At 46.5% G+C, this 24,092-nt stretch overlaps 1 protein-coding gene and 2 pseudogenes across 2 annotated transcripts; 1 reads left to right on the forward strand and 2 right to left on the reverse strand.

Moving 5' to 3' along the window:
• Positions 1-11,178: 11,178 nt before the first annotated feature.
• LOC104584473 lies at positions 11,179-13,715 on the reverse strand (annotated as a pseudogene).
• A 2,568-nt stretch (positions 13,716-16,283) lies between these two features.
• LOC112268916 lies at positions 16,284-18,924 on the forward strand (annotated as a pseudogene).
• A 598-nt stretch (positions 18,925-19,522) lies between these two features.
• Positions 19,523-22,073, reverse strand: LOC112268917. Of its 2 annotated transcripts, XM_024455192.1 has the most exons (4): positions 22,011-22,073; positions 21,742-21,956; positions 20,573-20,871; positions 19,523-20,009 (listed from the first exon to the last, which is right to left on the reverse strand). In XM_024455192.1, the coding sequence occupies exons 2-4, from the start codon at positions 21,878-21,880 to the stop codon at positions 19,944-19,946; spliced, it is 504 nt and encodes a 167-aa protein (XP_024310960.1). In that variant the 5' UTR covers positions 21,881-21,956; positions 22,011-22,073; the 3' UTR covers positions 19,523-19,943. The 2 variants fall into 2 exon arrangements, 1 of the variants encoding a protein (XP_024310960.1); XR_002960450.1 differs by lacking the exons at positions 21,742-21,956; positions 22,011-22,073 and adding an exon at positions 20,200-20,433 and having other exon boundaries at positions 20,573-20,713.
• Positions 22,074-24,092: the final 2,019 nt, after the last annotated feature.

Consider the following 24,092-nt stretch of genomic DNA (forward strand, 5'->3'; position numbering starts at 1 on the left):
GTGGTTAAGCCGTAGAATTGACCCATGTAGATGTCTCGGTCGATGGATAACGTTGAAACTTAGGACAAGACAAAACGACAGGCAAACAAGTGCACAAATTGTGTATTTTCCGAGGTGCAATTTCCGAGAGAAGGCCCTACACTCTCTGGAAATTGTATAGCTTGATCGCACATCTATACCCCAACTTTGGAGAAATTATCGATGCTTAGTTGCACTACTACTATAGTGCACCTCATCGTTTTCCGATTTCTTGTTTAGCCCCTCGTAGCAAGAGAACTCGAGAACACACAAATAGGGGATAGAAAACGCGCGATGTGAAATGACTAAGATAGTCCGGTCGCTGGTATGGAGACCTCCTGCCGGTGGTACATATGCTGGGGTTCATTTCGGAACGGCGCATGCTCCTGTCCTATCGACAGACCATCAAATCTGATATACATTTACCCGCAAAAAAATTAAAAAAATAATCTAATATCCATTGATGCTCCTTGCGAACAATGAATTTGAGTTCATTAAAACGCTGACACAGCCGTTGGACCTAGAGCCGGGTAGGAGTAAAGTAAAATTTAGCCGGAAAAGAAGGAGCTGGGGGACACGAAATAAAACTTAGTCGTGGGCTGCAACTCGTTCCAAAAGCTTTTTTTTGAGTTGGGCTTCCCGGACCCTTGACGCAACCACAACACCGAGCGAGCGAAAGACATCAACAGTTTAATTGGGCCGGGCCTAACAGTGTACGTGCGTGGGCTGTGTCCATCTAATGACTCTTTCAGCCGCTTCGCTTCCTAGAGCAGATCTGGCAGGCTCACATCTCAAAAAAAAAAAGAGCTGCAGGCTACACCTTCTGTTCTTTTTCTTCGAAAATGGGCGGAACCCCGGCCTATGCATGCACACAACCTTTTTTATTACAAATTTATATTTTTTTTATAAAAAGTAGGTAAATAGTAGCAGATAAAATAATTAAGCAAGAGTTTGCATACAGTTTTGATTAACCTGGAGATCGATCGAAGACCAGCTGCTAGCTAATCGAAGAAACGGGGGGCAAAGGCCGTTTACGAATGGAGAGCGAGCTCGAGCTAGACGACGATGCTCAAATTTTGAGGAAGGATAGGTGATAGGTCTCATATGCATGAGGCAGTTTGTTAATTAATTTTTCCTTCGTGCTCTTCAGTAATCGATTTCAAAAATAATACGCGTTTTTCAAAATTTACAAAAATAATGCGGCCTTGGCCTTGGCGAGGCCGAATGGGCCCAGTCGGCCTGGCCCACGCCGATTAGGCCCAGTCGGCCTCGGCCAGGCCGACTGCCGAGCGCACGGGGCCCCCGCCCGCCAGTCGGCCTGGCCCAGGCCGACTGAAGCCCAGTCGGCTTCGCCTAGGACGACTGGCCAGTCGGCCTCGCCGTGGCCTACTGCGGCCTGGTGGGTTCAGGACCGGGGAATCTTTCCCTTTTTCCTTTTTCCCTTTCCTTCCCATCTCTCCCGTGCCCGAGTGAGCCCAGCCACGCCCCCTGCTTCTTCCTCCTCTGCTCGTTCTTCTCTTCTGTTTCTTCTTGTTCTTCATTTCCTCCTCAAATGCCCCCATTTTCTAGCCCAAATTAGTGCATTTTGGTCCCATTTAACCCACAAAATCACATCCCCTACCTAGTTGGCACCCAAAGACACCTCGATCTACTGTTTTCATTGGCCATGTGGAGCTAATTTTGTGGTGCAAAGTTGGACCAATGTTGGTGGTTTGGAAGAGTTTGGAGGTGGTGGTGCTCATTTGGTGACCGTGAGGCTGCTCGAGGTTGGATTCACACGCTTCAAGGGTAAATCCTAATCTCTCACGTATTTATCCTATAATGTATATGTTTATGAGGATACGTGTGTACCGCTTCAATGTATATGTTTTGATTGGAGCAATGGTGGTGACCCCAGAAGTATGTTTTAGCGTTTGGTAGTGCTCATTATTTTGGACAACGGTTAATGTCGTACTGGTTAGTATTTGATGCATATTAATATTTTTAATATGCCGTACTGGTTAGTATTTGACGCGTGTTAATATTTTTAATATGCCGTACTGGTTAGTATTTGACGCGTGTTAATATTTTTAATATGCCGTACTGGTTAGTATTTGACGCGTGTTAATATTTTTAATATGCCGTACTGGTTAGTATTTGACGCGTCATATAATATGCCGTGCTGCTTAGTATTTGACGCGTCATAATATTTTTAATATGCCGTACTGCTTAGTATTTAAATATTTTTAATATGCCGTACTGCTCAGTATTTGACGCGTCATAATATTTTTTATATGCCGTACTGCTTAGTATTTGACGCGTCTAAACATTTTTTTAGGCATCAGAGATGTCCGGTGTAGTGAAGTTTGTTTTTTACTACAGTTCCGGTACTATCTTAACAACCGAGCACGGAGCTGATCTGAGTCAGTTTAAGTATGTGGAGTTGGATCTAACGGCCCCTCAAACATGGACATTTAGTCAGCTGCAGGAATGGCTGTTAGGATGTTTAGCGGTCAATCCTGAAACATACACCGTCCGTGTGCAAGCATTGTGGACCAAGTCAAGTTCAAATATTTTCTGGGTTTTGAGGCCGATAGACCGGACATCAAAGTGGGTGCACTGGTTAGAAAGTTGCGAGAAAAGGAGAACTACACCTGTCGCCTTAATCCAGGTTGTCGCTCATGAGACCAATCCAGCTGAAGGCGAGGGTGAATCAAGTTATGACTTGTCCAATACAAACTCTGTGTTGAATGCTGGAGGTGGTGGTTATGAATCAGGCCAGAGCTTCGGGGCAGTAGGAGAGGATGAGTACACTGGGGAGGCAGATGCGGACGAAGAAGATGGTCACTTGCAGAACGAGATGGAGGATGAAGATACAGATGGTCATAGTTGTTATGACGATGAGTCTCATGAGTCGGACGAAGAGGAGGTGGTGATTCCTGCATCATGGAATCAGCACTTCTCTTCAGCTATGACCGTGAACGATGGGCACGACTCTGCATGGCAATATCATCAGAACAACATTGCGAAGGGTGCCAGATTTCCTGACAAGAAACATCTGCAGGATGCCATAGTTGCTTGGGCAATGTCCACACAAAGGGTTTTCAAAACAACAGTCTCTTCACAAAAATATCTGACAATGGAGTGCGAACAAATAGATTGTCCCGGGAGGGTGCATGGCTATGTTTCTAAGTATGACACAGATTGGGTTGTGAGTGACTTGGTGTTGCACACATGTGTCATTCCCACTATCCCTCAAGACCATCGTAACCACTCGTCGACGCTTCTTGCTCGGTTGCTTTACACGGAGATAGTGGAGAGCAAAGCAATGGAAGTGAAGGCCATCATGCATAAGGTCAGGGTAAGGTTTAAGTACAACATTTCATATGGCAAGGCTTGGAGGGCTAAGCAGAGGGCTCTTGAGGAAAGATTTGGTTCGTTTTTCGACTCGTACGACTCTGTTGTCCGCCTCCTCCATACACTGCAAGCCCGTAATCCAGGCACCTATGTCGACATCCAACACTTCCTGCACCCAGAGTATCCAACTGTGAGGGTGCTGCAACGACTGTTCTTCACTTTCGGTGTATGCGTCCAAGCTTTCCATCATTGTCGACCGGTGTTATGCGTAGATGGCACTTTTCTCACTGGCAAATACAGGGGGCAGATCTTGACCGCCATTGGTCAAGACGGCAACAATCAAATCGTTCTGCTCGCATATGCTTTCGTGGAGGGTGAGAACACTGAAAGTTGGTTATGGTTTTTCAGGCAGCTCAAGACAGCAGTTGTGCATGATAAGCCGAATGTGTGCATCCTTCATGACAGACATGCAGGCATACTCAGTGCGAGAAGGACACTGACAAACCCTGGGCCTGATGAACAGACTCCATGGCAGGACATGCAGAGTCGTTGGTGCATGCGGCATTTGGGGGCCAACTTCTTCTCGCAGTTCAAGAACAAGTCACTTATGAATCTATTCAAGAAACTCTGCAAACAGAACCAACAATGGAAGTACACTAGGATACGTGGTTATCTTGATGAGTTCACGAAGAAACATGTTAGGGAGAGGACAGCGGCACGAAACGCGGCGGTAGCAGCACATGTAGCAGTAGTGGCTGCACAGAAAGCAGTTGGAACAAGACCATCTGAGGAAGAACCTGTTGGGCTTTGTGACTTGCCAGGGTTTGACCCACCCGGCACTAGGAGAAGGGTTGGGAGGCAGATCAAAAACTTTCAGCAATGGATAGAGCACGAGCCTCTGGAGCGGTGGTCTTTACTGCACGACACACATGGCGCTAGGTATGGCGTCATGACTACTAACCTGGCAGAGACATACAACTTTGTCCTGAGGGGAAATAGGGATTTACCACTTACAGGCATCGTCGAGGGTATTTTCCATGGCACGGTGAAGTATTTCAGAGAAAGACGCCAGAGAGCTGAAATGCATATCATGAACAGCCCAAATACACCGTACTGTGAAAAGATTATGAAGTACATGGATGAGAAGATGGAAAAAGCTAGGTCTCATACTGTCATCGCCATCGGTAATCAAGAACACAGGTTTGAGATGCGCTTGCCAACTGACAAGTTCGGCGTTGGAAATGAATTGAGGACACAGGAGGTGAAGATTGGAAATGAAGCGTGGCCAATGTGTGAGTGCACCTGCAACAAACCAAAGTTGCTTCACCTTCCTTGCTCACATGTACTTGCTGCTTGCGGGCAGCTAGGGATGGACGCAATCTCATTTGTGTCTCCCTATTACCTGAAAGAGTCTGTGCTTAGCACATGGACGGGTCAGATGCTAGGGTTTCGTGCAATGGTCAATTTCAACAAGGTAACCCCTGGTGAAAGGCGGTACATCCCTGACCCCGGGCTACTGCGGACAGGCACAGGCAGACGCCCGTCCAGGCGCATCCGAAATGATATGGATGAATCTAAAGCCGGAGGACCGTCACGACAATGTTTTCTATGCAACCATTTTGGCCACAGGGACACTTATTGTCCAACTTTCGGTACTGGTGGAGCTACTGCCCGTGGAAGAGGGAGACGTGGACGACGAGGGAGAGGAAGAAACTAGGCTTATCATGCATATGTGAAACTATGTGTTAATTTGTACCCTATGTTTTAATTTGTACTATATGTGAAACTATGTGTTAATTTGTACTCTATAAAACTATGTGTTAATTTGTACTCTATGTGGAACTAAGTTTTATTTTGTACTCTGTGAAACTAAGTGTTAATTCAATCATCCCTTGCATGTCCATTTTACTTATTCATCCCTTGCATGTACATTTCATTCAATAATCCCTTGCATTTATATTTTATTTATTCATCCCTTACATGTCCATTTTATTTATGCAGTTTGAAGTGGGCTGGCCTTTTACCTTTCGCACGACTTGTTGAGGCAACTCGTGCGGAAATGGTAGAGGGCAAGCGACGAGGCTTCAACTCTACACGGCTACAAATTGACCACTCGCTGCTGAGCTGCTTAGTGGACAGATGGAGGCCCGAGACACACACATTTCACTTTCGCTGGGGAGAGATGGCTCCTACTCTCCAGGATATGTCGATGCTGCTGGGACTACCATTGGTGGGTGATCCCATAGGACCGTTGCAGGCACCGGTTGATTGGCAGGAGGGTATGGCACTACGCTTTCAGAAAGCGCTTGAGATGCAAGAGGAGGAACGAAGGCGCAAGGATGCTCGTGAGGCAGAAAGGGAGAGGCAAAGAGAAAGGGCCGCCATGGTAAAGGCTGCAGAAGAACGTGGCGATACGAGCGGAAAATGGCCTAAGTGGACTCAGTAGTGCTTGTGTTTCTAATGTATTTGCTATCTTTAATTATGTCCAATTGCGGTATTACCAATGTATGTTAATTTAGTCGTGCCTTGGTTCCGTAACCAGCACATTATCGATGTATGTTAATTTGTCCAAATGTCAAGTCTTTCAGTTCAAACAAACCGCAAAGAATCGACACAGAAATTGTCCAGCAAATTATCGATATATGTTACTCTTTATCCAAGTTGTCAAGTCTTTTAGTTCAAAAAACCGCAAGGATTCGAGACAAAAAATGGGCATCGGCCGTGTATGCGTTGATCATGCAACGAACTAGCGGCGAAGAATAATTACTTCCAATCGGATTCGGCGTGTTACTTTTATCCATGTTGTCGAGTATTTTAGTTCAAAAGACCGGAAGAATCCGAAGAAAAAAATGGAATTACTTCGAATCGGCGCAAGGATCCGAAGAAAAAAATTGGAATTACTTCCAATCGGCCTGGTCCAAACCGAGCCCAAACCAACTGGGCCAGTCGGCCTGGGCGAAGCCAACTGGGCTTCAGTCGCCCTGGGCCAGGCCGACTAGTGGGTGGGGGCCCCACGCGCTCGGCAGCCGGCCTGGCGCCTAATCGGTGTGGGCCAGGCTGACTGGGCCCATTTGGTCTCGCCCAGGCCGAGGCCATATTATTTTTGTAAATTTTGAAAAGCACGTATTATTTTTAAAAATGATTAAAAAAATCGTATTATTTAAAAAAAATTAGCCACATTCTCATTGGTTAGTGATTGGACGTACAAGTTCTTCTTTTGTCATGCTAATTTTCTCGTTTAATACTACCGTGACAATCGAGTAATCGATTAATTAAGCAGCTGGCTTAAGCTCTCGACTACCTTGCCTCTTTCGACGTTAGTTGGCCAGGCCAACGCATGCCAATATGACAGCTTTAACTTTGTGCTAAATAAAAAAGATTTAAAAGTTCATCATGTTTATAAAAAATCACTCTGATATCAAATAAGTATATTACGACAATACATATCATGATGGAGATAAAACTAATTTAAAGTCGTTGATGTTGATAAATTTTTCTATAAACTTGGGAAAAGTTTGACTTAGTACAAAGTTATGACTTCTTACATTTAAAACGGAGGGAGTACATAATACTTGACCTTTTGGCGGGCAGTTCAATTCACTCAACATTTCAACGTATGTGTTTCTCGTGAACCCGGTTTTTACCAGCCTAGCTACCGAGTTGTTCCCTCTCAAAAAAAAAGTTACCGAGTTGTTCAATTTTTTAATTTTTTTGGAATTCAGAATCTTGAGCTAACATAAACGTCTCCTTCGCAAATACTAGCTCTTCATCCGCAAGAAGAAGAAGAAGAAGAAGAAGAAGAAAATACTAGCTCTTCAAATTATTCGCTGAAGAGAGAGTTTTTCGTAGCATGCTCCTAGAAACAAATATGAAGAGAAGAAAACTCTTTCACAGGTTCAGTATCATATATATATATGGCGACTCTCCAGCCGGCCCCCCTAAAGGCCCCCTATACGGGCTTGGGGGGCGCCGACGCCCAAAAGCCCACCTAGCCAGCCTCCCCAATTTGTTTTTCATCCGGCGCGGCTCAAAAAGTTATCCGGCGTCCCCAGGCCGAACCCAGCCCAATGGAGGGGGGGGGGGAGCGGGGGCGCCGGCGCAATGCGTTACGGCGGCGGGCCAACCTCCTCGGCTCCCGAGTGGAAATTAATGGCGGTAGCCCTCCGGTTGCCACGTGGCCATGTTTATCGCCGTGTTCACACACCTGCCGGTTCACATTCCGGCGGTATAAAAAGCGGCGACCACCGGCGAGCATTTGGAATTCTCTTGCTGCGCCTCCTCTCCTCCCTCTCGCCCAAACCCTCCCTCTCTCTCTATAGACCTAAACCCTCCCGTCGACGAGTCCATGGCTGACGGCGACGAGACGTGGCACTGGGCAATGCTCACGCTCGAGGAGGCTGAGGCCCTCCATGAGCACGAGTACCGAGCGCCACCCGATTGTCGGCTGCGAGTGCACAGGACGCTCAGCATCGATGGCATCCCGACGCCGCCAGTGCCGACGAGCCGTGCCTGGACCGCCGCGCCGCCATCAACGCCCATTGGTGGCACGGGCTGACGGCGGTGGAACGCGATGACCCCGGGTCGAACCGCGCCACCGGGGCCAATTGGGCGGCGTTCTTCGCCGACCGCCACGCCGTCGACATCGCCCGGTACGAGGGCCAAGGCGAGCGCCTGCCGCCAGGTCTATTCAACATCGACGACCGCCGGCGGTTCTGGAGCGGGCAATCCGTGGCGGCGGTGCAAGCGCACATCGCCGCCGGCGATCACCCCCGCTTGGAGACTCCCCCGCCTCCCCACCGGCACCGGCGGGAAGGCACCGGTACGGCGGCTCCGGCGCCTCCCACTACCCCGGCTCTGGCTCTTCCCGCAGCGCCTCCTCGCCGGTGCTGCGCATTAAGGAGGAGCTGGAGCCGGGGCCGTCTTCTTCCTGTCGACGGGGGCCGGAGCCACCTCGCGGTCACCTCCGCCTTGTCCGGCCAAAGCCGGAGCCGCAGTGGGCGCCGACGTCGGAGTACGAGCACCTGGTGCTCGAATGGCGCCAGGACGGTGACCCCGAGGAGTTCCCGGGGCTGCGGGCGGCTGAGCCCGCCAGCGAGCGTGAGGCCAAGCAGGCAAAATGCCTTGGCCTCTCTATGACGGACGCCGAGGCGTTGGCGTGGAGCGCTAAGGAGGCGGAGAGGGAGGCTGCCGGGAAGAAGAAGGCGGGGAAGAGGCCGGCGCCGGAGGTGAAGACGGAGCCGGTCGAAATTGACTTCGACGAGTCGTACCTCGCCTACTTCAGCGACCTCGACGGCTAGGCGGCTTTTTTTATTTTAGAATTATGTAATGAAAAAACTTATGTTTAATTAAATTCCGCCGAGTTTAGTTAAATTTTGCCTACTTCATTTAAATTCCGCCGAATTGAATTAAATTTTGTCTATTTTGAAATTTTGGGGAGATTCTTATTGGGGGCGCGGTTGGGTCACGGCGGAACCCTAAACAAAAAAAAACCGCCGGCACCCTCCCAAACGGCTAAAAAATGGCTGGGCCGGACGCCAAATGGGGGGCGCGGCTGGAGTTGCTCTTACATTTAGAACGGAGGGAGTACATAAGACTTGACCTTTTGGCGGGCAGTTTAATTCATTCAACATTTCAACTTATGTGTTTCTCGTGAACCCGGTTTTTACCAGCCTAGCTACCGAGTTGTTCAATTTTTTTAATATTTTTTGGAATTCAGAATCTTGAGCTAAACATAAACGTCTCATTCGCAAATACTAGCTCTTCATCCGCAAAAAGAAGAAGAAGAAGAAGAAGAAGCAAATACTAGCTCTTCAAATTATTCGCTGAAGACAGAGTTTTTCATAGCATGCTCTCAGAAACAAAGAGAAGAAAACTCTTTCACAGGTTCAGTATCATATATATATGTGTGTGTGTGTGTCGACTCTCAGTTTTGGGCGGCGTTCCAGATGAGTCAAATGAGGACTGTTTCCTCCAACTGGGGACTTTGAACGTCCGGAATGGGCTTCAAACTTGAACCTCTAGCAATGCAATGTCTCCTTCTCTTTATAACACTGCAGGGTGAAAAAAAAATGATATCGTCTTGGGTGTTGGCTCCAATTTAAGGGCCTGTTTGGTTCAGTCCCTGGTGGTTCCTGAAAGCTGCCACAACCCTATTTGGTTGCCTTCCTACCGACCTCCCTGATCCAGGCCAGGCACGTTGGATCAGGCCTCCAAAAGCCTGCGCCTGAGCGAGGCTTCCTCCTCCAGCCACTACTAATCACAGTCAATTATTTCTCATGCGCAACTTTTTCCTTTGTAAATTGATCATGCAGTGTCATCTTGGATTTTTTTTTAGAGGTACCCCGGTACTCCTTAACAGAAGACAGAGTACCAAGAATATCTGGCCGGTTGGTTTTCAAGGGTAACTTGGACTTTTTTTTTTGCCTCGTCAACCTCGGTTCTATTCGAATTGAGATCTATCCGGCCGCCTGCCTCACCACCCGCACATTGGGATCGATCCGGCCGTCCGCCGCCGCCTCGCTCCACGATCGTATCTAGCTTCGCTAGCCATGGACTCGCTCTTCTTGATGTTTCCCCTCGACCGGACATTAATCCATGCATCAGAGGCATCCCCGGCCCTTTTGCACATGCGCATGCTGCGGACCTCCACGCCCAGCCGGACGCCGGCGGCAAGGGGCATACACATCCCAGGCACGCAGAACCAACATTACGGGGATGGGACCATGCAGAGTGTCTGATTTCGGGGTTAGGGTTTGCCGTAAATTACTGGGGATCGAAGTATGTACTTCTGTTAGTGTTCGTATACGGATGAGCAATCCATATTATTTTTAATGGAGTGATTTATCGTGTCGATTAATTGAGTAGTAATAGGTAAACTACAATCGTGATTACGCATTTACCCCTAAAAGCAAGGTATTTCCTAGTTTTATCAGGGTGGTACTTCTTTTGGTTTGTGTTGGAGTGCCAGACAAAAGTAACCGTTGGATCTCGATGGATAGACGGTCCGTATTAATTCCGGAATACGGTAAAAGAGCTCTTTTTTTAAACATGAATGTCATCTTGGATTGAAGTTGATGCTCCTATAATATTGTTTGGACATCATGCTGACATTTCCATAACAGAATGTGATACTATGTTGCTTGCTTATCTGAACATCCTCCTCCTTGTTCGAGTGTGTTTTTCGATGACCAAGATCTGCATCTTTTGCAAGGACTTCATACCAAGAATTAAGCTGTTAACTAGGATTCTTGCTGGTATCTTGGATGGAGAGGAACCATCTGGGATTGATTGCTCGGTTACTCAGGTCACAGACCACCAAAAGATGGGGATTCAACAGGTAAAAACACTGATCAAAGCTACATGAAGACAGCAACAAAAGGCGGACCAAGAAATAAAGAACTTCAGGCAAACTCTTGGCACTATGATGCATTATTCTGTTATGCACCATTAGAGATTGATTCATTGATCTGACTAGCGCTGACAGCCTGACACGGACCACCAACTGAGTTTTTCATATCCAGTTGTCTGGATTTTCAGACTTACTGCCAGAGCAAATGCATATATCTAAAAGGGAATGCGTGATAAGGAGGTTGCTGATTTACATGCTCATAAAGATCCCTTTCATTTCATGTTGATCAATTTGAGAAGTCCCAGAATATCAGATGGCAGGAACAACAAAGACTGGAAAAGGCAAGGTGGGTCTGTTCAATTTAAAAAGAAGATAACTGAAATATAACTGAATTCACATGCTCATAAAGATCCCTTTCATTTCAAGTTGATCAATTTCAGAAGTCCCAGAATACCAGATGGCAGGAACAACAGAGATTGGAAAAGGTAAGGTTTAATGAGTTATCAGTCAAAGGATATTCTGACTTCAGAGAGGTCATTTTTAGCGTCTGATACAAGGAGTCGGACACCAATGGAAGGAAGACGTCGAGCAGAACATAAGATATCTTCCAGTACAAACAGCAAGGGTAGCCTTATCCTAATCATCTGCTCCACTTTACATAACAAAGTTTATCCGAATACAGTACAAAACATACAAACTATTAGTTTTTTTTTGTTGCGGGTGTAGAAACTATTAGTTTAGACTGCCAATTTAAGATGTTTTGGCTATCAGAAAGGAAGACAACATCCAAGCTCCTCCTTCAACCCTTATTCCTCAAGCGGCACTTCTGTTTCAAGCAAAGCACGACAGAGATTAGGATGAAAGTAACTAAGAACAGAATATCAAGAACTAGTAAGACAAGCGGCTACTACAATGGCTATCAACTATTATGTGGCAATCAAGCAATGTATTTGTTTCAGCAAAACGGATAAAACGCCTCGATATCCTGAACTACTTGTCAAATAGAACAACTGCACGCATAAGGTTAAAACGTCACCCAGGAAACTTATTGTTAGATCAGATTATACACTTGTTATCTAGGAGGGAAATAAGCATCAAAATATACCCAAATCGAAGAAGATGCATAAAGCCAAGTGTGGCAGTGAGAAATATAAGTATCTACAATTGAAATCTGTGTGCAAAATGGCATGCTTCAGCATACAGAAGCATACAAGTTGGTTCCAGTATATAACAACATTTTGAGAATAACAAGTTAACGATCTGAGACAGAATAGTTTGTGGTAAAGAATTCAAAGGCAGTTCGAGTTCATATAATGCAACATATATGACCATAGGAGAAACAAAGATGCAAGAGATAAACTCCTATACTTCCAATTGTTAATCACTAAGTCTGTAATTCTTTTTTATGTATATCTACATTATCCTTCTCCACTCATTGACCAATGACCACACACCATGAGCAGGGCGATCACAACAGTGCATTGATGAAAAAAGAAATGTCAACCACTCATAAGCATACAGCACAGGCCAAAGCAAAGAACATACAATAGGAGATTAAAACAGATCACATTTCATTTGCAGAACATAATAATCTCAAAAAGAGCAGCAATAACCCAAAGGCCAAATACACACCTTGTAGAATCATCCTTGAGCGCTGGGAATGCGGGAGGCCAAATCATCATGAAAGGATGGACCAAACCAACATGGTGTTCCTTACTTGCCATCTCATACACTTTACGCAGCACCCTGCGCCTAATATCCAAGTAGAGTGTCCATCAACCCATCAGCAAGAACACAAACTTAGCATTGTCCCCCACCCGGCTCATCCGCACAGCATCAGTATGCTCATGCTCAACCATGCCATCAGACATCCCCAAAGCAGCACACATCTCACGCAAACATACGGTATCCACCAGCAACCATTTATCATCCTTGTGAAGCCAGATGTGAAGCTGAAGTTCCTTCAAATCGATGAGGTAAACCCCAGAATCATCTGCCCGTCAGAATATGACATCTCTATTCTCAAATTCTATCCCACCTTCATGTCGAGAAGGCCACACTACCCCTTCTGGGAGTTGAATTGTGAAGAAACTCGAGTTCGACAAATCCAACACAAGAATGTCGTTGGATGTGCCCCCTGCCATGTAGATCCTATCACCAATGAGTAGAGGTTCTGGTTGTTGTAGCGGATGGGGGAGTTCTGTCATGGCTTTGGTATGCATGACCCAGACACCATCTTGCAACATATATACCTTCCCAAATGTCTTCCCGCAGGTAGATACCCAATTACTCACATTGATCTCCATTGCCAGTCAGATGTATGATAAACAGCCGTCACCTCCTCTGGAAAGGAAGCGACCAAAGGTAGATATCTGGCCGTTACCTGTCATGACACGTGGAGGTTGTGGGAGGGCGACCATGCCTCTCTCAGGGAACAGAAGGTTGTGCACTTCATCTGTGTATTTGTGGTTCCGAATCCGGAGATCAATACGCTGCCGTTCCGGCATTCCCGAATCGCTATTGCATCGTCGATGTCCAAGCTTAACGTTGCCATGCGGCGGAGGGCGGTGGCGAGCTCCGGTTCTTGGGTCTGGGTCAGCATCGGAACGAAGTGTGGACGAAAATCGGTTGTATCATGAAACAACACATCTTCGTCGTACAAGCCAAGGAGTCGGGGCGGGTGGTGCTGGCGGACTCGGCGGAGGAAGGCCCGGTCGGCGGCATGGTGGTACCAGCATGTGCAGACGAGCGTGGCGCGGACGAGGGTGGTGGGGAAGCCGACGCGAAGGAGGATCTCGCGGAGGAGGTCGTCGTCGTTGAGTACCTTGGAAACCACAGCCGCGGCCGCGGCCGGCGAGGGTGGGGAATCCATTGTCAGCCGATCCCTTGAATAAGGAAGAGAAATCAAAATCTTACACTTATGGTATCATTCCCCTCCTCTGCTGCTGGAACAAGGAAAGGTAGGAATTTAAGAAGAAAAGTTGAGCTAGGGTTCCGCGCAAGAAACGAAATTGGGGTAAAACAAGACTTACCTGGAATCGCGAGAGGAGAAGGCGGCTTTGTGGGGGCGCAGGCACCGACCGCCGTCAGGAGGTTCAATTCGGAATGCCGGTGGAAGTCCCGTCTCAAGGTGGACGCCGGTCTGGCTCGGTCCGAGCTAGCTGCAATCTGTGCGGTGGTGGCTGCGTAGGAGAGTCAGGGTTCGTAGGAACTGAGAAGCAGCTAATTTTGACCTAGGCAAACGGGACTGGACTGGGCTGGAGGCATCTATGAGCCATGAAAGCTGAGCATGGGCCGCCAGGGGGCCAAAATGGCCAGCTCGCCGACCTGGACCGAGCTCAGCTCAGCTCAGCCTGAAGATGTGATGAGCCGTTTTTGTAGGCTCGGCTTGGTCTAAAAAAATAAGCCTCGGGCCGAGCCCACCATGGGACTCTCCCATGGAATTCATTCACATGACGCCTAGCCGTATTCCATTTCTATCTGCCTGTTTCCAAAAAAAATCACAGTGAACTTCAAAGATATTTTTCTGAGAAAAAAAAAAACCTGCGCACAGTTTGAGATCCCAAACTAGAATAGTTTCCAGCATGCAAAGAATAACAGAAATAGCAAGGAGGATTTCATTACATGCTTAGAAGCTTGTTACTTAACTGTAACCACTCTGAAAATACTTCTCTTGCCATCAGCACCTGCTCCTGTCTACAGTAAGGCTTCACATTGATTAAAGCCACACAACGGGCAAGTCAAGATTACAGCATCCTCCCATTTGGTCCAAGTACACAGCCCCAGTCCCGACCGACAAGTCAACAACTGCTCTTCTTGACAATAAGATGCTGAAAAGCATGGGACCAGTGATGACAATGACTTTGAACAGCCAAATCAGTGACATTTTGGGACTCGTTTGGACAGTTCAGGCGCCTAAAGCTCATAAATCATGCGGAGAGACTCAAAGACAAAGACCAAGACTTCGAGAGTCTTTCGATCCAGGCAGCTTCCGCTGTGGCGAGGCCACCTTTCTGGTTATCACATGGATCCGCTCCGTATGACCGTATCTGCAGGCCTCCTTGATCCGCAAGCCCATTCCTGACTGCAACACCTACAGTTTTTGCTACCTAGCTTAATATTCCAAGAACTAAATCATCAAGTGATTTTTCTTGCAGCATTCTTATTCGTGCAGGCACCTCATCTTGGGTTCTGCCAATTTCTTCTTCATCGTGCTTGCAGCTGCAGCATCGTTAATGGCCGTGCAGGGATCCAACTATGGCGACTATCCCACTGTCAACCTCCCAACACTGTTGATCAATAAAAAGCCTCCCTCCCAAACGGATTGAACTACATGGACGGTACAACTGTCCGTGACATCGTCCTCCGTTCACCAAGGGCACGGCCTTTTTCTTTTGATGGGTGGTCCTTTGCTGAAGGGTTCTTCTGTGCCTCCCTCTGTGATGTCTTTCTCTTTTCTGTCTTCATTGTAAGCACTGACAGTGGCGGCTGGTTCTACGACATGGCAACTGGACCACAGGATATCTGGTTGGCCAACCGGGCTGGCCTAACCCTGTTAGGGAGAACCCCACCCTTGAGCTTACGAGGAATGGCAACCTCATCCTCCGTGTACCGATGGGATCATGGGAAGATGGTCTGGTCTAGTGCCACTTCAGACAAATCCATGATTGGCATGGAGATCACGAAGCTCAGCAACCTGGTGCTATTTGATCAGAAGAATTCCACTGTGCGGCAGTCATTTCATCATCGACTGATTCATTGGCCCCCGTGCAATCACTTCCGCAAAGTATGAGGCTAACAGCTATTACATCTGCAACAAATTCGACTCAGACTCAGAGTCAGTTGTACTATATCACGGCACTCCCAGATGGATTATATTATTATGTTGAATCCACACCACCACAACTCTACTTTTCATATGCACCGGTGCAAAATTACAAGACACGAAATGATCCAATAAAGGTTACCTTCAAGAATGGCAGCCTCAGCATCATTATGCAGTCTAGTGAACCTAGAGATATCATGCTGCCACCCGCACTGTCCAGCCAGCACATGAGATTAGAGTCCGATGGGCACCTAAGGCTGCATCAATGGTCTGGTAACATAAAACAATGGACTTTGTCTGATGCAATGCAGATCTCTCGTGATCGTGCATAGTGCTTACAAACCGCTGTGTGGGGACTATGGGATATGCGCAAATGGGCAGTGCACATGTCTTTTTCGAAGTAATACCGATTAATACTACGCCGGTAGACGAGCGGAAGGCAAATCTTTGTTGCACGCCACTGATTCCAATTTTTTGTCAGGACAGGCAACACCATCATCTCTTAACTCTTATTGATGTTTCTTATTTTGACGAAAGCCACACGTACCGTTGTGAATTTAAACAGAAATGATTGTAAGCAAGCCTGCCAACACAATTGTTCCTGCAGGGAAGTTGTTTTCAGGTATGGCCAGGACGATTCCAATGGGGAATGTTTCTGGGTGACAAAGGTATTCTCCTTGCAATCAATACAACCAGAAGCTCTTCATTACAACTCCACTGCTTACATCAAGGTTCAGTATAGAACATCCAACTCCACTTCTGCTCCTACAAACTGACGGAACATTATTTTAACAATTACACTTCCAACAAGTATTCTTGTACTATTACTTGTCATTGTTGCCATTCTTTATCTACAAAGGAGGAAGTATGAAGAGAATGATGAGGACTCTGATTTTGATCAATTATCCGTAATGCCTGCTAGGTTTCCTTTAGAGAAGTTGAGAATGCACTGAAGAATTCAGTAAAAAACTTGGGGAGGGTAGATTTGGTTCTGTTTTTTAAGGGAAATTTGATACAGAGAGAGTTGTGCTAAAAATTTTGGAAGGTGCTAGACAAGAAAAGAAAAAAATTCTTGGCAAAGGTTGAAACTATAGGAAGCATTGAACATATAAATCTTGTCAATCTTACTGGCTTCTGTGCAGAGAAATCTCAGCGGCTTCTGGTATATGAATGTATGTCTAGAGGGTCACTTGATAGGTAGATCTATAACCGCCATAACAATGCCCCTCTTGACTGGTCCACTCAGCGTAGGATCATTCTAGATATTGCCAAGGTTCTATCTTCATGAGGATTGCAGATGAAAAATTGCTCATCTGGACATTAAGCTACAAAATATTCTTTTAGATGAGAACTTCAATGCCGAAGTTGCGGATTTTGGACTACCTAAGTTAATACACATGTATCAAAGTAAGGCAGTGCGATGATGAGAGGAACACCAGGGGTATCTGGCACCTGAATGGTTAACGTCGCAAATCAATGAAAAAGTTGCCGTGTGCAGCTTTGGAGTGGTTATCTTGGAAATAATAAGTGGAAGGAAAAAGCATTGACCGTTCTCAGCCTAAGGAGAACCTTCAGCTCATTAATTTATTACGGGAAAAGGCTCAACACAATCAATGGATTGATCTGATCGATACGAAAAGTGATGATATGGTCTCACACGAGGAGGACGTGATTCAAATTATGAAGCTTGCAATCTGGTGCTTGCAGAATAATAGCATTCATAGGCCTTCCATGGCAACAGTGATCAAGATTTTGGAAGGTACGGTAAGCGTTGAAGTTTGCATAGTTCAAAGTTTTCTCAATGCAAATAAAATGATGTCTGTTCAAGATAATCCATGCCCATATTCAGTTCCAAGTCAAGCATCTATCTTATCTGGCCCACGGTGAAAAGGGTGGCTAATGCAGAAAAGAAATTCCAACATATAGAGTTTGACTTTTACAACTATTTTGTATCCTACCCCTTACTATTTGTGCATGGGACGCATGTTTTGAATTGAGAAATTCAGGCCAGTATATTGAGCGAAGTTGTACCTCTCACTATGAGGTAGGTTTTTAATGGAATGGAAGGTGTGCAGTATAAGTAAAGTCTGTCAGTTGATTTTCTAGGGTATTGTGGACATATTTACCCAAAAACTAGTTTTTGTAAGGGTAGTTTTGACGGTAACGACTTTTGATCCTGCCACCGCTGCTAATCCACTGGTCGTCCACCGCCGACCAATGCCAAAGCCACCAGCCATTTGCACAATCGTATGGTCCAATCCGTGATCTTATTCGCTATCTAGTGCCCATGTGGGCTGCTATTTGTCAGTTCATAATAGTGCATCACCATCTGATTCGGTTCCTCAGCATAAGTGTTGCACTTGCTTGAGATGGGCACTAATTGCCCGTTCCTAATAGTCTATCCCGGAACTTTAGTGCAAAGAACGTAGAGCTCAGCAATTGACATGCAAAATCTCGATAATTTATTTGCCATTGATGATTGGCTACAAAGATGTGTGGATGAAACGAATACAAGTTATTTTGATTAAGTTTTGTATGTCTTTGAAATATTTTTGTGAATGTTAATGTGTGATACAATCATACAAATGGAAATTAGTATCTGAAAGATTTTGGTATGACATCTTTCCAGATATACTTTTATTCTGAAATTTCACTAATACTCTTCAGAAAATCAATTGAAAAATACTATTCTCTATAAACTAACCCTTACCCGCATTAAAAAAAATAAACATTATTTTCCACTTTTTAGCATCAATGGAAATACAGACCAGTTAAAAACATGTGATAGAAAATATTCAGGAAAAAACATGAACTTTGACCACCTAATTTACATATGATTTATCTGGATAGTTGTAGAATAACTATTTCAGATTGTAGAGTATACTTGGAACTGGATAAGAGAACAAATCTTCGGAAAATTACAAATGACGCTAGCAGTCTTCACCTCAACTATATGAATCAAATATGTGGCATAATTAGGCTGCTGCATCAGGAGTCAATTTTAGAATAAAGAGAGGTTAACCTGAATATTAACAGCGGTCTACTACCCGAGAATATAGTACCGACAGCCCAATGCAAAGCCTGCACGGTTAAGGAAGCATCCTTGCAAAGTTGCAATGATTTTATTGCAAAGTCAGTTGGAACACCATGGAGTCAATCCAGGCGGAAGCAATCTGATTTCTAAGCCTAAGAATAACTGGGATGGAGCACAGTCGATCTACGATTTGAGAAAGAAAAAAATTGGGGTTTACAAGCCCTAGTTAGGTACGCACCTGCAGCACAACAGGGGATCTGGAGCGACCGCAGCCTTTGATGCAGCGGAATCTCCAGCGGCGATGGGGGTCGAGTGACGCGATTCAATCAGGCGGCGGGCGGCCGATGGCAGGACGGAAGGGCGGCGGCGAGAGCTGGAGAGGACAGAGCAGGGGGGATAATATGATTTCATATGATTCGCCACTTGCTAGCTCCGTCCGTTTTTAAATAAAGTTTTAGTTTCGTCCTAGACAGCCTAAAGTTTGAATAAGTTTACAGAAAAAATGTATTCCGTATCTAACACGTAGAATATCAAATGAGTACACTATGAAAATATATATCATGACAGATTTAATAGAACTAATTTAAAAGCGTAGATGTTGTAGATGTTTAGGTAAATTTGGTCAAAGTTTAGTAAGTTACGACGAAGGTAGAACTGAAGGAAACAAATCAGGCTCGGATCAATACCAAAGTTGAATTTCAAAATGCCGTTGGAGGGCACAAATTAGAAAAGTGGTTGTGTTACATGAGGCTGTGCATAAACTCCAGAGAACAAATCAGGTTCAGATCAATACTAAAGTTGGATTTCGTCCGAGGGCACATTTTAGAAGTGGTTACATGAGTTTGGTAATCTGCTAAACTGCCTTGTGAGGCAATTATTTTATAGATATTATTTAGGGGTTTTCATCTCATCAGGGCATTGCCATATTTCAGGATTCTCATCTCACCTGGGCATCAACATATAGTTAACTTTGATCTAATGATTAGATAATTGAAATCCTATTTGCAGCCAACTAGACACATGCTGCGATGCCGAAGCAAGCAAACAGTACAGTATCAGACTGCAAAACAAGCAGAGCAGACCACACGACCCAAGACCATGGAAGGAAGATCTCGATTAGAACGTAACAGATTCTAATCCAGCACAGACAGCAAGGGTCTTATCATAACATCATCTGCTCCAGTCACATAACAGTAACATAGCCTAATCTTAATCCAGTACAAATCATAGCGTCTCCTAATCCAGTTCCATACCATATCCTGCTCCGCCGCTTACTGCTACTCAACAAACAAGAAAATTTCGATTCTAGACTCGCAATTTAAAAAGTTTTGGCTACCAGGTAGAAGCAAATGCACCTCACTGATCTTCCTTGTTGGTGCCCATCAGCACATGTCACTGATAGATAATCCAAGATCCTCCGGCCTGCTATCCTTGTTTAAACGGCATTTCTGTTTTTCAAGCAAAACACGACAAGGATTAGGATGAAGATAAGTAAGCATCGGCATGTCAAATGAACTAATAAGACAAGTGGCTACTGCAATGGCTGTCAACTACGATGTGGCACTGGAAGGCCAAAACAAGATGCACAGAGATTCTATTTGTTTAAACTACATAACTGCATAACATAAAGAGACCCACGGATGCGATTTTTGCCAGAGATCTAAGCCTCCAGAAGTGGTTGCTCGAGGCGTTTGTTCCGGAGGTTGTCCATGTGGTGGATGACCAGCAACCACAAGGCTATTTTCCTAGCATCATGCTTGGTAGGCTTTCTTGTACCGGTGTTAGAGCTGGGTTTGCCCTGCTCTAGGACTTGCCTGAACAGAGGATGGTGATGACCCCATCTGGGCAATAGCCACAACATGGCTACAGTGCCTGTGGAACAAACCAAGGTCACATACATGCATCATTATCCAAAAGAACTCCGTATATGCATGGATTACAAAAGGTGAATCTGCAATAGTGGCTAGCACACAAAAAAGTATATGCACTCTAAGCAGGACTTAAGAGATACCTGTTTCTCCAAGCACCGGTCTATGCCGTATCTGTTGATTAGACGTGTGGGAAGGTTAGGATGGTCAGCCACTGCACGCCTGAACTCAGTCTCTGCAAACTTCACCTCCCCAGCATTGGCTCCATGACACCAAATATCAGCCGTGACTTGCTGGATCGAAGGGAGGTGACTCATGCTCAGTTCGAAGCCATAGCTGAAGATTTGACGTGGCAGGAAACTGAAATGAAGGGATCGAACCGTTGGCATAGTCCCTTGTGGGAACATGCATGGAAATGTCTGAAAATCCAAGAAAGTGCAATCTGTCACACACGGAAATGCACCATCAGCTGTGAACACAAACCCTCTTTCCAGCTGTGTCAGCTCTTCCATGGATCTACGACTACGAGTATGCAGGTAAAGAAAACGAAGTACAGGCAGCATCCCAAGGTTCACATTGTCATCTCCTCATACTTGATCCACACTTATATATACATAGGAGAGGAACGGAAGTGATGCACTCGGCATAGTAGAGAACAAATCTTCATCAAAATGATGGAGTGTTAGACGTGTTACCCTTCTTACTGGAATGAAATTGGTGAAGCCCAAACCAGCAAACTCTACACTTTGCAATTTGTGCATGTTACTTATGGACTCCGCCAAAGCTTTATCCTGGTTCTCATCCATTTTGCAGTAAAAACTAATCTTAAGGAACCTCAACTCTGTCAGACTGCCCAACTCTTTTAATTCATCGCCAGAAAATTGTCCACATCGAGAGTACCCAACTCTTGTAGGGAGATCAGGTTCCCTAAGCTGACTGCCGGCAACTTTATCTCACTATCGATACATAGCCGCATCAACTTTCTGGTTAGTACTTGGAAACCATCAATGCATACCTTGACAGAGTAAACAGATTACTTTTCCTGACTAGAGGGGAGCAACTGTAACGACAATGACTACATGATGGACAAATCCTGAGACGAAAGGGGATCGATGATGACCCATCTGTCGCACATTCACACTTGACGACTTGTAATTTTATATTGCATATTTTCTCCGACAAAATGACTTTGTCTTGTAAGATCAGTAGTATCGAGTTAATCAGCAGTATTTGTCTCATGGGATTAGTATTGCGTGAAATTCCCTCTTGCGCTAATCCATCAGGCATCAGCATGAGTAGGGTTCGAACATACCTTCAAGTCGACGCAGGCGATGGAACACAAAGCCCGGGATCGAGGAGGCGGGCGACTTCTCCTCCGCGCCGGGAGCACGACCCATGGAGGAGCGAGTGGGGTGGCCAGCGGTTGGAGAGATCGCCGGCGGCGGCGGCATAGTAGTCTTTTTTGTTTTTGAGAGGTCTGTTTGGTTTGTTGGGCTGAGCTCATACCTGAATACTATCAGAGCCCACCTTTCCCTTCCATTCTCCGCACCGGGCCAAACTGACAAACTCTAAGCGGCCCACCTTTCCCTTCCATTCTCCGCACCGGGCCAAGCTCTAAGCGGCCCACCTTCTCATTTGTCCTTTCCTTTCCTTTTCATTCCGCACCAGCCTGGCCCAGCATCTGCGACGCTACTCCCCTGCCAGTAATATTTTTTCCATCGTCTCTCCTTTACATATTTTCCACGGCCCAAATTTGCCGCGAGCTGGCCATTGCCCAGCCGGCTCCGCTGGCATGTAGGCCCCCGTTTTCGACCTCATGGCCCTTGACCAATCTGAAAATTCCAAAAATGAGTAAATTAAAAAAAAACCACTGCATTGTTGGCTAGTTTTTCAATTTGGTACCAGTTTACGTTTTAGTTGCTAAAAACTACTTAATTACTCTAATCATTCGGTTGCTAGCGAATAACCCCGAATCTGACTAGCCGGGTCCGCCGGTTAGGCCGACGTGGCGTGCCAGACTGCCAGCGTGGCAACTAACCTTTCTTGACGTGGCATGCCGACGTCTAGAGCGCGTCCGCCGCCTCCCGCCGCTCCTCCGAGCGCCGCACTCAGAGCAGGGAGGATGGCCGCCGGCGGCATGCGTGCGTGTCCTGGACGCATCACCACTTCTGGTGCTTACCATCTGCTCGCCCAAGCTGAAAGCAGAAGCTCTTCTCGTCCTCAGATTTCTCGTCCTCAGATAGCTGCGCGGGACGGTGCTTGACGCCGACACGCGGCTGCAGCGAGAGGTTGCAACCCGAACAACCAACAGCCAGCAACCCAATTCGACTAAGAAAATAAATTCAGTGTACTACAAGATTGGGAATCGATTCCGCAGCCAAAACCAAAACCAATTCGTTGAATAAAATTGAACTACGAAATCGAGACGCAGATCCGGGGTGGCTCACGGATTCGCTTTCCTCCGCGACCAAACAGGCCCTTTGCCTCGGCCGCCTTCCATCGTCGGTGGCGACGCCGTCGCTTTCCTCCGCGACCCATTATCCATGCCACCGCAACCACCACATCACCGCGCACCCAGATCCGCAAGATGCACCTCCTCATGTTCCTTGTTCTGCCCGGAACGCGAACGGCATGCCTGACGTCCAGAGCGCGTCCGCGCGCCGCCGCCTTGCGCCACCGCGGCTAGCGACCTCGCCGAGCCACATCAATGTGTCCCCGAGCTCCGCCTTGACGTAGTGAAGCTCTCCATCGGAGGAATCGACGCCATCTTCAACGAATTGCCGGCGCCGCGTTCATCTTCCCCAACGACGGCCGAGCACCGCCGCCGCTCGATCTCCTCGTCCGGCGAGTCTGGGAAACGAACGCCAACTCCCTCGGCTCCGCGTCCAGGTTCTGAATCTTCTAGTGCTCCTCATGGTCCCTCTAGAGCCTCGAGCCGCCCCCGCCTCGGTGCCCTATTCCAGCCGCCGTCGAGGGCCATGCTCCAGTGCTCCTGTGGCGGCGACGAGGCTGGTTGGTGTCATTCGGATGTAAACTCACCCAGAGAACTCATGAATGGTCTCATAAAAATAACAGCTATTACTTCAGGGCGGCACCACCTTTTCTCACTTGATAAATACTCACACTTCCCTCTCAGAAGGCAGCATCTCTGCAGTACGCAGAGGAGAAGAGTTTCCGGGCAGCGTGGACTTGGTTGGAAGACAATATGCAATTAGGTGTAGATGGGAGGCAATGGGTGTATGTGAAACACGCAAAAGGTACTGAATTACTCTTCGAGAACGCCTCCGTAATTCCGTATGTCAGCAGCAATTAGGTGTAGGGATGGGAAGCATTGGAAAAGGGTAAAAAAGAAATTGCAAAGCAGATTGGGGTGTTGGCAGGGCAAGATCATCTCTAGTTGGGGGAGAACAGTAATGATTAATTCCAGCCTTAGTAGTATCTCTCGATGTATGATGTCTTTCTATGAGCTCACAGCTGGTGTCAGGAAGAAAATGGACTTTTACAGGGCTAAAAAGCATTGGCGGGAGGAGGGTATCTTTATGTAAAAGAATTGTTGGGAATGAGGAAAGGACTAGATTTTTGGAGGAAAGGGAGTTAGTTGGTCACATGAGGTGAGCAACATGTACAAGCAGGTGATACACATTCACTTCACTGGAGCAGTAA

Source organism: Brachypodium distachyon, chromosome 4 (assembly GCF_000005505.3).
Source record: "Brachypodium distachyon strain Bd21 chromosome 4, Brachypodium_distachyon_v3.0, whole genome shotgun sequence".
Classification (NCBI taxonomy): domain Eukaryota; kingdom Viridiplantae; phylum Streptophyta; class Magnoliopsida; order Poales; family Poaceae; genus Brachypodium; species Brachypodium distachyon.

Excerpts from the sequence above, each read along its gene's own strand:
- LOC112268917 (XM_024455192.1), bottom strand. The coding sequence starts at position 21,880 with ATGCCGCCGCCGCCGGCGATCTCTCCAACCGCTGGCCACCCCACTCGC. Across the intron at positions 20,872-21,741 it reads TCGCCTGCGTCGACTTGAAG|ATTGCACTTTCTTGGATTTT; the intron begins GTATGTTCGAAC and ends CGTGTGTGACAG. Across the intron at positions 20,010-20,572 it reads ACCGGTGCTTGGAGAAACAG|AAATGCCGTTTAAACAAGGA; the intron begins GTATCTCTTAAG and ends CTTGAAAAACAG.